Here is a 14,132-nt window from a genome sequence, read left to right as displayed (position 1 = left end):
TTTTTGACCAAGTTAGGGGTTTTTGAAACTTTAGAGGAGGTCCATTTCTGTAAGCCTTCGCAACATTAAAATCAATGACATAAAAACGGTGAAAACGTTGACTACCTTTAAAGTTAAATATTTTAATGCAGATAACAGCATAATCATTCCACGAGTCCATAATGATATACCATATCGAAATCGGATTCCTTTTGACCAAGTTACGGGCTTTTAAAGCTTTAGAGGAGGTCCATTTCTGTAAGCCTTCGCAACATTAAAATCAATGACATAAAAACGGTTAAAATGTTGACTACCTTTTAAGTTAAATATTTTAATGCAGATAGCAGCATAATCATTCCACGAGTCCCCGAAGGTATGCCATATCGAAATCGGGTCCCTTTTGACCAAGTAACGGGCTTTTATAGGAGGAGGTCCATTTCTGTAAGCCTTCGGGACATTAAAATCAATGACATCAAAACGGTAAAAATGTTGACTACCCTTAAAGTGAAATATTTTAAAGCAGATAGCAGCATAATCATTCCATGAGTCCGTGAACGTATGCCATATCGAAATCGGGTACCTTTTGACCACTTAACGGGCTTTTATAGTTTTAGAGGAGGTCCATTTCTGTAAGCCTTCGCAACATTAAAATCAATGACACTGAAACGGTGAAAATGTTGACTACCCTTAAAGTGAAATATTTTAATGCAGATAGCAGCATCAACATTCCACGAGTCCATTAAGGTATGCAATATCGAAATCGGGTCCCTTTTGACCAAGTTACGGGCTTTTATAGGAGGAGGTCCATTTCTGTAAGCCTTCGCAACATTAAAATCAATGACATATATACGGTGAAAATGTTGACTACCTTTAAAGTTAAATATTTTAATGCAGATAGCACCATAATCATTTCACGAGTCCATAAAGATATACCATATCGAAATCGGATTCCTTTTGACCAAGTTACGGGCTTTTATAGTTTTAGAGGAGGTCCATTTCTGTAAGCTTTCGCAACATTAAAATCAATGACACAGAAACGGTGAAAATGTTGACTACCTTTAAAGTGGAATATCTTAATGCAGATAGCAGCATCATCATTCCACGAGTCCATGAAGGTATGCAATATCGAAATCGGGCCCCTTTTGACCAAGTTACGGGCTTTTATAGGAGGAGGTCCATTTCGGTAAGCCTTCGCAACATTAAAATCAATGACACAGAAACAGTGAAAATGTTGACTACCTTTAAAGTTAAATATTTTAATGCAAATAGAAGCATAATAATTCCACGAGTCCATAAAAATATACTATATCGAAAACGGATTCCTTTTGACCAAGTTACGGGCTTTTAAACCTTTAGAGGAGGTCCATTTCTGTAAGCCCTCGCAACATTAAAATCAATGACATAAAAACGGTGAAAGTGTTGACTACCTTTAAAGTTAAATATTTTAAAGCAGATAGCAGCATCATCATTCCACGAGTCCATGAAGGTATGCCATATCGAAATCGGGTACCTTTTGACCAAGTTACGGGCTTTTATAGGAAGAGGTCCATTTCGGTAAGCCTTCGCAACATTAAAATCAATGACACAGAAACAGTGAAAATGTTGACTACCTTTAAAGTTAAATATTTTAATGCAAATAGAAGCATAATAATTCCACGAGTCCATAAAAATATACTATATCGAAATCGGATTCCTTTTGACCAAGTTACGGGCTTTTAAACCTTTAGAGGAGGTCCATTTCTGTAAGCCCTCGCAACATTAAAATCAATGACATAAAAACGGTGAAAGTGTTGACTACCTTTAAAGTTAAATATTTTAAAGCAGATAGCAGCATAATCATTCCACGAGTCCATGAAGGTATGCCATATCGAAATCGGGTACCTTTTGACCAAGTTACGGGCTTTTATAGTTTTAGAGGAGGTCCATTTCTGTAAGCCTTCGCAACATTAAAATCATTAACATAAGAACGGTGAAAATTTGGACTACCTTTGAAGTTAAATATTTTAATGCAGATAGCACCATAATCATTCCACGAGTCCATAAAGATATACCATATCGAAATCGGATTCCTTTTTACCAAGTTACGGGCTTTTAAAGCTTTAGAGGAGGTCCATTTCTGTAAGCTTTCGCAACTTTAAAATCAATGACATAAAAACGGTGAAAGTGTTGACTACCTTTAAAGTTAAATATTTTAATGCAGATAGCAGCATAATAATTCCACGAGTCCATAAAAATATACTATATCGAAATCGGATTCCTTTTGACCAAGTTACGGGCTTTTATAGGAGGAGGTCCATTTCTGTAAGCCTTCGCAACATTAAAATCAATGACATAAAAACGGTGAAAATGTTGACTACCTTTAAAGTTAAATATCTTAATGCAGATAGCAGCATCATCATTCCACGAGTCCATGAAGGTATGCAATATCGAAATCGGGTCCCTTTTGACCAAGTTACGGGCTTTTATAGGAGGAGGTCCATTTCTGTAAGCCTTCGCAACATTAAAATCAATGACACAGAAACGGTGAAAATGTTGACTACCTTTAAAGTGGAATATCTTAATGCAGATAGCAGCATCATCATTCCACGAGTCCATAAAGGTATGCAATATCGAAATCGGGTCCCTTTTGACCAAGTTACGGGCTTTTATAGGAGGAGGTCCATTTCTGTAAGCCTTCGCAACATTAAAATCAATGACACAGAAACAGTGAAAATGTTGACTACCTTTAAAGTTAAATATTTTAATGCAGATAGCAGCATAATCATTCCACGAGTCCATAAAGATATACCATATCGAAATCGTATTCCTTTTGACCAAGTTACGGGCTTTTATAGGAGGAGGTCCATTTCTGTAAGCCTTCGCATTATTAAAATCAATGACACAGAAACGGTGAAAATGTTGACTACCTTTAAAGTGGAATATCTTAATGCAGATAGCAGCATCATCACTCCACGAGTCCATGAAGGTATGCAATATCGAAATCGGGTCCCTTTTGAACAAGTTACGGGCTTTTATAGGAGGAGGTCCATTTCTGTAAGCCTTCGCAACATTAAAATCAATTACATAAAAACGGTGAAAATGTTGACTACCTTTAAAGTTAAATATTTTAAAGCAGATAAAATCATAATCATTCCACGAGTCCATAGTGATATACCATATCGAAATCGGATGCCTTTTGACCAAGTTACGGGCTTTTATAGCTTTAGAGGATGTCCATTTCTGTAAGCCCTCGCAACATTAAAATCAATGACACAGAAACGGTGAAAATGTTGACTACCTTTAAAGTGGAATATCTTAATGCAGATAGCAGCATTATCATTCCACGAGTCCATAAAGGTATGCAATATCGAAATCGGGTCCCTTTTGACCAAGTTACGGGCTTTTATAGGAGGAGGTCCATTTCTGTAAGCCTTCGCAACATTAAAATCAATGACACAGAAACAGTGAAAATGTTGACTACCTTTAAAGTTAAATATTTTAATGCAGATAGCAGCATAATCATTCCACGAGTCCATAAAGATATACCGTATCGAAATCGTATTCCTTTTGACCAAGTTACGGGCTTTTATAGGAGGAGGTCCATTTCTGTAAGCCTTCGCAACATTAACCCTCTAGTGCCCAAGACCGCCTCCAGACGGGTAAGGTTAAAAACACCGTTATTTTAGTCTTTTCATTCCTTTTTACTCGGTTTTGCGTTTTTTCTAATTCGGGGAAGTCCAAAAATTAAGTTCGTTGCGTTTTGAATACATACTAGAGCTTGCGCAAGCTGCTGTAGTCATTTGAAGCAGAAAATTTGTGCAACTCGGACGAAATAATTATTTGCAAATTAAGTGCAAAATATAAATATTTTTTTAAAATATTATTAAAAGTTTGTTGCTGGAAAAAAAATTGTACCGTGTTGCTGATAGTCTCAAGGACTCAAAAAACGAAACCCACATTAAAAATAAGATTTCGTTAGCTTTCTATAGCTTTTATAAGGTATCCCTTCTAGAGGCGGTCTTGGGACAATTCGGGGAAAAAAAATTATAAGGTAAGTTTGAAAGTGGAACAACCTATGACATATTTAAGTACAAATAATTGCTTCAGTAGACATGGAGCGACGACAAGTGAATAAGCTATCAGCTCTTTCCGACGTGGAGATTGAAAAATTTTTAAATTCAATTGATATTGACATTGATACGGACGGAGAAGAAGAATTGGAGGAAGATTTGACTGATGATGTTTGCGAGGCAGCGCGTCCTGTCAATGAGGAAGATGAAGAAGTGATTGAGAAAGTTATACATATGTCGGATGCTATGTTGGCTAGAGAGATTTGTGTAACTTCAAGCGGAAGTCCTACTCCTTTTGCAAAATTGTTGTCACCCTCAAGTTCGATTGCATCCAATTCACCTCAAGCACAGAAACGCAAACGCAAAGCGCCTGCTGAGCAAAATATTGCTCATGTTAAAGCAAGCACAATAGCTAAATGTGTAGGATCTGTTTGGGCTATAGACCCAAAATCACCGTTTTTCAAAAAGATGTTGTGGCGCCAAACGAACCTAGTCATGGATAAATCTGCAATATCCTTTAATGAGCCTGACCTCGGAGCACTTAAAAATCTGGATACGCTATTCAAGTGTTTTCAATTCTTTTTGAGTGATACTATAATTGAGCAGATCACGCAGCAAACAAATTTGTATGCTGCCCAAAAGGATGTCAATACTTCGTTTTCTACAACCAATTTAGAAATTCGAAAATTTATTGGCATTTTTTTTTTTTTATGTCAGTTTTTCGCTACCCAAATGTCCGTTCATATTGGGGGGAGTACGCATTTGGAACAATTCAGAACACAATGTCAAGAAATCGCTTTGAAAAAATACGAGGTAATTTGCATTTTAATGATAATAGTAAGTTGCCCTCCAAGGATTCTACCGACCACGATCCTTTATACAAAATACGGCCGCTCGTGAATCACTTCAATGAGAAGTTTCAGTCAGTTCCGATGCGCCAACGCTTATCTGTGGATGAACAAATGTGTGCAACAAAGATGAAGACCAACGCTTATCTGTGGATGAACAAATGTGTGCAACAAAGATGAAGACCTTTCTTAGACAATATTTACCAGACAAACCACACAAATGGGGAGTGAAATTCTTCAATTTGTGTGACTCTTCTGGCATTTGCTATAATTTCGAGATATATTGTGGAGCAGGTGACAACGTTGTTCAAACTGGCTCCCCAGATCTTGGTGCGGCAGCAAATGTAGTTGTTCGATTGTCACGCAATGTTCCGGATTTCAAAAACCAGATTATTTACTTTGAAAATTATTATACTTCTTTGCCGCTTCTTGTATATCTCAAGACCCGGGGAATATTTTCTTTGGGAACTATTCGCTCGAATCGCATTCCAAATTGTAAGCTGCCATCTGACAACGACCTCAAGAAACAAGTGCGTGGATATTCTACCGAACTTTGTGGATCTGTATCAGGAGTCGAACTGTCTTTGACGATTTGAAAGGACAATAAGGCAGTACGACTTGCTTCGACTTACGCGGGCACAAAGCCTTTCCTGAATGAAACGAATTCAAAAGATCAGGTTTCACGTTTTGTTCGTTCCGAAAAAAAGTACGTTGACATAAATTGCACAAATGTAATCCACGAATACAACAGCCACATGGGTGGTGTCGACTTAATGGACGGACTTATTGGTCGATATAAAATTCCCGTAAAGAGCAACAAGTATACAAATCGACTATTTACACATATGCTTGATTTAGCCATGGTAAACGCTTACATTTTGTTCCACCGAATAAACCAGCCGGACGCTAATAACACAAAATACCAATTGCCAAACTTCCGGTCAGAGGTTGCAAATGTGCTTTGCATGCTACAAACTCCTTATCTGCCAAAAGGATCCGGGCGCCCGCGACAAGTTGATGGAAAGGAAAATAAATGCACAGGGAAGAAAACTTTCCTTCCGATTAATGATGTACGTTATGATAAAGTCGAGCATTTTCCAATGTTTTTATCACGCGCTGACAAAAAACCTGTAAGCTTCCTGGTTGTACATCGGAAACTCAAATTGTCTGCCGCAAATGTAATATAAACCTGTGCTTTTCCCAGAAAAAAGACTGTTTCTATGATTTTCATCACAAATAAGTAATCAAACTTTTTGTACCCAAATATTTGAAGCTTTGTGAATTTAAGTAACTTTAGTTTTAATTGTTGTTTTATTTGTTTTTGGAGCCTTTCTTTAAGTAATTTATAATAAAACGTGTAAACAAAAGAATTGATTACCTAATTTTTTGTTGGCCTACCTTCCCAAAGCCGCCTCTAGGCGGTCCAAGGATATAGTCCTATAAAACTCGATTCATGCAAAAGTAAAAGTTTTTCTAAAACAAACATTCACTTTTGATACATAATGAATCCAAAAATAATTTTTTTTTTGGAAAAGAAAATTTGGGCACTAGAGGGCACTATTTCATCATCAGTTTTTCCTACTATCTGGAAGGACCCTTTTATCATTCCACTTCACAAAAAGGGTGCGAAGGCGGATGCCCAGAATTATAGAGGTATTTCCAAACTGTCGGCAATTCCTAAAGCATTTGAACGTATTATTACTTCTCATTTGCAACATTTATGTTCCTCGCTAATATCACCGTGTCAGCATGGTTTTGTGAAGCGAAGATCGACCACCACCAACCTTCTTGAATTGTCATCTATTGTAATTAATGGATTTAAGAAAAAAATGCAGACTGACGTTATATATACAGATTTTAGTAAGGCCTTTGACTCTGTCAACCACTCTCTTCTATTATTCAAATTAAATCAGCTTGGGCTTCCATGTAATCTATTAACTTGGATTTCAAGTTATTAGAATGGTAGGACTCAGAGGGTTATATTCAAGAACGCTGTTTCAAAATTGATCTACGTTACATCTGGAGTGCCTCAGGGTAGTCATTTGGGTCCTTTGCTATTTACTTTGTTTATTAACGATCTTCCCTCTACCATAACACATTCTCGTGTACTAATGTATGCTGATGATGTTAAGCTTTGTTTATCTTATGATGATATAGCGTCGGGTTTCAACTTACAGTCAGATATTGATTGTTTTCAGGGATGGTGTGAGTACGACCTTTTAAATTTGAACTGCCTTAAATGCAACGTTATGCCTTTTTATTGAGGTACTCCTACTTTTGTTAGTTACTCTCTTCAAAATACGCAACTCGACCGTATATATTCAGTTAATGACTTAGGCGTTCTTCTGGGCCAAAAACTTAAATTTGACTGCCACATAATGTCCACTGTCAACAAGGCCATGAGTGTTCTTGGGTTTATAAAGCGTTGGTCAAAAGAATTTGATGACCCTTATACAACCAAATTATTATTTACCTCCCTTGTCCGTCCTATTTTGGAATATTGTTCTTCGGTTTGGAATCTACAATATCAAGTGCACATTGACAGTATTGAGTCGGTAAAAAAAAAATTTCTTCTTTTTGCCCTTCGTAGTTTGAACTGGGATCAAACCGTACGGCTACCTTCCTATCAGAGTAGATTACTATTGCTTAATTTACCTACACTTGTAAATCGTAGAACAATGCTTGGTACTAATTTTATGCAAAATCCTATAAGAGGTGATATTGATTCTGTAGAACAGTAACAGGAAATTATTATCCCCTAAATTTGCCACGATGTACATCAAATTTTTGTCTGCACGAGCCCTTTCGCGTTCTTTGTAATAATTATAACAACCTTTACCATTTCATTTGCACTTCAACTTCTATCCCGGTATTAAAAACTAATATTTTAACTCATTTGCTTCATTCTTAGTTGCTTCTTTTTTTTTATTTGTTTTGTATTTGTTATTTGTTTTTTGTATCTTCCTCGCGAACTCGCATTTTTGCCAAATTGATAAAAGGGCCCCGCGCGTAGCAAGCACGTGCTTGGTGTCGTTGGGCCACTTGACCCAGGGGCCACGAAACTGGGAAAACGCTAGCGGTACCAGCAAAAAAGGCGATGCACAAGGCACCGGCAATTGATGTCAGCCAAGGTGCAAGTAGGGAAACAAGCTGGGACAGTGAGCACCAGCAAGCCCCAAAAACCTGGGGAGCAGCCAGTGGAGTGGACACAGGTGTAGCAGAAGGTTAGGAAGCCCAAGGTGCGACCGCCACGGAACGACGCGATAGTCATCGCAACCTCCGCTGGAGGGTCCTATTCCGATATCCTTAAAAGGGTTAAGGCTGAACCGCAGCTTAAGGAGCTAGGGCAAGCAGTACAGGCTGTTAGGCGCACAGCTAAGGGGGAACTCCTAATCCTTCTAAATAAGGTCTCTGACCCTAAAACCGCAGAGCTTCAGACCACAATGAAGGCTGTCCTGGGCAACAATGTTGACGTCAGAGCGCTGACTGAGACAATGCTAATCGAGGTAAAAGACATCGATGAGACCACCGATAAAATGGACATTTTATGTGCGGTTCAATCACAGTTCGAGGTGGAACTGCCAGGATCCGCGGTGGTATACGGAGGCACCCAAACCGCCATACTAAGAGTCATGTCCGACATAGGGAGACGACTTATGGAGAAAGGCAAAATTAGGCTGGGATGGACCTGGTGTAGAGTCCGCCCAAAGCTAACACCTAAAAGGTGCTTTAAATGTATGGAGCTTAACCATTTAGCAGGGAATTGCAGGGTCCAGGAGGACTGCTCAAAATGCTGCTACAACTGTGGCGCAAAGGAGCACCAAGCCAGAGGCTGCAAAACCAAGGCCTGCTGCATGATATGCAAACGCAAAAAGGAGAAAGATTGCGATCACCCAACAATGAGTGGGAGATGCCCGTACTTCAGGAGGGCTATGCAAGGGCTTAGGGGTAAATTAAGTTCCTTCAGATAAACCTAAACCATTGTGAGGTTGCCCATCGAGAAAAACGTAGACATGGCACTCATAAGCGAGCAATACAGGAATAAAAATTCCGGAGAATGGGTAGCGAATAACAGCAAAAAATCGGCAATATGGAGCTGTGGAAATCCAAGGCGCCAGATTAGCCGGAAAAAAGCGGAAATTGCTTCGCTAGGGCCCATGCGCATGGTATAGCTTTTTATAGCTGTTACCTGCCGCCAAGCCTTAGCCTTCCCCAGGCAATATCTGCGCTCGAAGAGATTGCAGAAGACGCCCGGAAAAATCGCCCTGCCGTAATTGCCGGGGATTTCAATGCCTGAGCTACGGAGTGGGGCTCCCACCGAACCAACGCGAGGGGAAAGACGCTAGTTGAAAGCTTCGCCGCACTTGACCTAGTGCTGCGGAACTCTGAAACAACTCCGACTTTTTCAAGAGCTGGCTCCAGTTCTATTATTGACCTCACATTTGTGAACGCTGGATTGGCCTCTAGCTCCAGCTGGAAGGGAAGTGACACCTACACGGGTAGTGACCATGCAGCAATAATCTGCACAATAAAATCTAGAAATGGCCCACCACGAGTTCCTAAGACCGTGCCAGGGTACAAAAAAGAAACGCTAGACGTGGAGATGGTACAGATGCTGTTCGAGGACCTCTCCACAAGCGGCTCAGCTGAAGAAAGGGCAAACCACATCGCAGAATACATCAAGGTAGCCTGTGATGCATCTATGCAGAGAAAGGGGAAAATCCCATCAAGAAGAAGACCTGCGTACTGGTGGAGCCAATCCATTGCGGAAGCCAGGAAAGACTGCCACAAGGCAAGATGCGCATACCAACGCTCAAGAGGAAGGCCCGAATTTGAGGCACTTTAAATATATTTCAGGGAAAAAAGACGAGCCCTGGAAAAAAAGAGAGCAAACGCTGGTGCTTTAACAATATATGCGAAGAAATAGACTCCAACCCATTGGTCTTCGCATATAAACTCGTCACAAAACGGCTGCGGGCATTTAATAGACCATCACCGACATGCCCAGTCAGCCTAAAAAGGATAGTGGAAACACTATTCCCAGAGCAAGAGAGTATGACTACCGGAAACGCTTCGAGGGATCAGGGCGACGTCGGCGGCGGAAGCTTCTGCAGCATGCAGCTGGATTCTGGAAATGCGCGAAAAGATAAGGACCCAGCCGCAAAAGTATCCAGACTACGTGATGGAGGGTAACACCCTGTACAGGAATATACCTCATAGAGCGGGCAGCGAGGATGTCGCAACATGGAAGATGTGCGTCCCGAAAGCTCTACGGGAAACGGTGCTGAAGGAGAACCACAACTCGCGGGCGGCTGGCCATTTAGGAAGCCGAAAGACAATAGCACGTCTGGCAGCCAGGAATGCACAGAGACGCCCACGTGCGAGGATGCGAGACATGCATGAGATTCAAGCCGAATCAGATGAAGATGGCTGGGAAAATGCTGACGCAGGTGCCAGAGGAACCATGGGCTACGGTATGTGCGGACTTCGTCGGACCCCTGCCGCGCTCGAAGCACGGTAACCAAATGTATATACATACACATATGAGGATATACATGGTTCTCCAAGTGGACTGAGTTGTTGCCGCTGCGAAGCGCGACGGCCAAATCCCTAAAGAAAGCTTTCAGAGGTCCCGAAAATAGTCATAACGGATATCGGAGTACAGTTTGCCAGCAAAATTTTCAATAGTTTCCTGGCCGGAATGGGAACCAAGTAACAGTTCACAGCTCCATACACCCCACAGGAGAACCCGACTGAGAGAGCAAATGGGACGGTGAAGACAGGGCAGAACCAATGAAACTGGGACGCAAAATGGCCTGAAATCATGCTGGCAATAAACACGAGCGTTTCAGAATCCACAGGTTACACACCATCGTTCATTACCCAAGGCATAGAACCAAGACTACCGAGCACCCTATACGACAGAGAGACCGTAGGGACCGGGCGACCGACTGAGACACCGGAGGAGAAGGCCAACAAACTCAGAGAAACCTTCGAGACTGTAAGGCGTAATCAGGAGAAAGCATCCCAGAATCAGGCGAGGCATTATAACCTAAGGAGGAGGCAATGGACGCCAACGGTGGGTGTCGTCGTGTGGGCCAAGGAACACCATTTATCAAAAGCGGCCGAGGGGTTCGCAGCAAAATTGGCTTCAAGATACGAAGGACCTTACCAAGTCATGAGTTTTGCGTCACCAGTAATCTGACACATAATTCGACACATAAACACAAAGAAAGAGCGGACCATCCACGTAAGCGAGCTGAAACAGCAGCAAACGGAAAACACAAGCGAGCGGCTACAACAAGCAGACACAACTGACGCAAAACAACATTGAAAGTCCAAGGATATCTCCAAGGATTCCCAAAGGATAATACGAAAAGAGTCCAAGGACATCTCCAAGGATTCCCAAAGGATACTACGAAAAGAGTCAAAGGATACCTCCAAGGGTTCCCAAAGGATAATACGAAAAGAGTCCAAGGACATCTCCAAGGATTCCCAAAGGATACTACGAAAAGATTCCAAGGATACCTCCAAGGATTCCCAAAGGATAATATGAAAAAAAAGTCCAAGGACATCTCCAAGGATGCCCAAAGGATACTACGAAAAGAGCCCAAGGAGACCTCCAAGGGTTCCCAAAGGATACTACGAAAAGAGCCCAAGGAGACCTCCAAGGGTTCCCAAAGGATACTACGAAAAGGACCCAAGGATACCTCCAAGGATTCCCAAAGGATAATACGAAAAAAGTCCAAGGACATCTCCAAGGATTCTCAAAGGATACTACGAACAAACTCCAAGGATACCTCCAAGAATTCGAAAGGGATACTACGAAGCGATTCCAAGGATAACTTCAGGGACTCGCCAAGGATACTAGAAATAGCTACTAGGACACGCTAAGATAAATCCAAGGAATCTCCAAGGATACTACAGGGCAACTACAATGGTGCAATGAAATACATAAAAGACATCAGGAGAACGTCAAGAACACAAAGGGAGCAAACCAGAGCGTCCAAAGACTCGATTGGGACTGATTGGAGGATAGAAAAACACGCATCAACAGTCTGCCGAAGGAAGGGGGAAGAAGGCACAGATCAGAGAGCTGTACCGTAGATCTGGGTAGGAAAAAGGCAAACGAACAATCAAAATCGACAAGCACCATGAGCACACGTGTGACGAGGAGCGAAGCGCGCAGGATGATGGCTGCCCACCAGCCGTCCGGAGGATCCAGCCCGGGGCAAGGATGGTCGACGGCCCGGCCTACCCGAACCTCGCGGCGGATCTCTGGGCGGGGCGTTCCCGAGCCGGTCATCAGCTCCGATAGCGACGTCGAGTTGGTGGAAGACTCGCGGGTGGAGCAGCGGCGATGGCCGTCAACCGGACCGACGGCCGCATCCCGACTGGCGCGGCGGACGTCGAATGGGCCAGCGAGGAGCCGCCCCAGGACCAGCAGGCTCCCAATAGCCATGCCGAGTCCGTGGCAGCGGCTACGTTGGAGTATCGCCAGAAGTGCAAGGCGCGACGGCGGAGCGGCTGTTGAAGGAGATGGAGGAGTCGCCGGAGTGGCAGGCCCAACTGCGGACGGCCGAGGAGGAGGAGCAGCAGCTGTGGGAGAGCCCGGGGTCCAAACCACACCGAGATATGCGCCCGAGCCTTGCATTCCGCCACCAGAAGTGGCAGAAGACTGGGCGCCCTCACCATCGCGGTGGCTGCCCGAAATTCCACCCTCACCGCGGTACGAGGGATCACCGCAGTGGACGCCAGCACGACCACCCACGCCGAGGCTCGAGCAGCCACCAACGCAGCAGCAGCCCGAACAACGACAGCAGCAACAACTCGAGCAGCCACCACCGCAGCAGCAATACGAACAACTCGAGCAGCCACCGGCGCAACAGCAATCCAAGCATCGACAGCAGCCACAACGCGAGCTACGCCAGCAGCAACAACCCGATCCGCCGCAACAACAGCAAGGGGACCCGATGGGACACCACATCCGGACGGACATCCCGGCGGCCCACAGTACCCGGACGTTCGTGGCCGAATGGGTAAGGTGGCGGCAGCAGACGGTCATCTGGACCTGACCGGAGGGACCCGCGGAGGAGACGGCGGCGACGGAGGAGCCATCGAGTCTGGGAGGAGAGTGTTCCCCGGGTGAGCCCGCTGGACCCCAGGACCCGCAGGAGCATTGGGCCCCACCGACACCGAGCACCGGACCGACGACGCCAAGCACCGGGCCGGCGACGCCAGCGCCAACAGGGACAGGGAGCGCGACTGGAACCGAGGAGCCCGAACCCGTGGGTGTGGCCCGAACCCGTGGAAGGTGGCCGACCTTCGTTCAAGCGGCAGCACTCTGCGCCCGAAGTGTCCGAGGTGGTGGCACGCACGAAATTGTCGCGGACGGTGTCGGCGCCAGAGGGCACACGGTGGCGCGAGATCGAGGAGAACGTGTGGCTCGAGGGGATCGCGGAGGCACCGGCGGTTAGGGAGGCCCGCATCCGCGGCGGCAGGCGCAGCGTGCGCGTATGGAGAGATGGGCGCGAGTTATGATCCTGAATAGTAAGGATTTCCAAGGTTGTTGGGGAGCCTCCCGAATAATTAAGAATACACGTAGTGTGCTGGTAGACGATAAATCGCGAGCTGATTTCTTTATTTTAATATTCGCCTTTTCAATGCTTAAGCTTAATGCAATTATGCTGACCTAGCGGAAGGAACCTTGAAATTGGACCGGATGCATTTGTGGGACTTGGTTCCCAGCTGCAGTTATATTTGTGCTACCCTGGCGTTCTTTATTGTCAACAAGGTATTTGGTCAGCCGTTCTAATTGTGTGGCTGCCGAAGGAGTTTCGGTGGGGGACCGCCGAGGGTAAGTGCTGAGGCGGTAACTCCTCCCCCCTCCATAATGGAGCGATGGTAGGTGTGAAGGTGGCAGTTGGAGCAATAGTTAGCGTGAACGTCGCAAGTGGTGTATCTGGTGTGAAGGTGGTCGTGCTTTTGAAAAAAAGGCCATGGCCAAAACCACTATCAGTAACACGGTTAACATTGTATGCGTCGTTGTTGTGTGTATTGCTGTTCCCGTTTGTATTCTGTTGATCTGTAGCTTCGTTTCGATATCTTCCATCTTTAGCTCGTGTATTCCCAATTCTTGGGTTGTTCTATTCTTCTTAATAGCTTCGATTTGAGATATCTCCAGTTTAAGCTTTGCCGTGCCAAGCCTCTCTACCGCCTCGTACTGGACGTTGTTTACCATGGTTCTGCATTCATT

At 44.0% G+C, this 14,132-nt stretch overlaps 1 protein-coding gene across 1 annotated transcript; it reads left to right on the top strand.

Moving 5' to 3' along the window:
• Positions 1–12,336: 12,336 nt before the first annotated feature.
• LOC119562541 (RNA-binding protein 33-like) lies at positions 12,337–13,417 on the top strand. The gene is made up of 2 exons (XM_037875737.1): positions 12,337–12,899; positions 13,051–13,417. The coding sequence occupies exons 1-2, from the start codon at positions 12,337–12,339 to the stop codon at positions 13,415–13,417; spliced, it is 930 nt and encodes a 309-aa protein (XP_037731665.1).
• The last annotated feature ends 715 nt before the right edge of the window (positions 13,418–14,132 follow it).

Source organism: Drosophila subpulchrella, unplaced genomic scaffold, assembly GCF_014743375.2.
Source record: "Drosophila subpulchrella strain 33 F10 #4 breed RU33 unplaced genomic scaffold, RU_Dsub_v1.1 Primary Assembly Seq55, whole genome shotgun sequence".
NCBI lineage: Eukaryota > Metazoa > Arthropoda > Insecta > Diptera > Drosophilidae > Drosophila > Drosophila subpulchrella.
This window is presented reverse-complemented; position numbering and strand designations above follow the sequence as displayed.

Coding starts and splice junctions, on each gene's coding strand:
- LOC119562541 (XM_037875737.1), top strand. CDS start 12,337: ATGCCGAGTCCGTGGCAGCGGCTACGTTGGAGTATCGCCAGAAGTGCA. Junction 12,900..13,050: donor GCGGCCCACAGTACCCGGAC/GTTCGTGGCCGA, acceptor CAGGACCCGCAG/GAGCATTGGGCCCCACCGAC.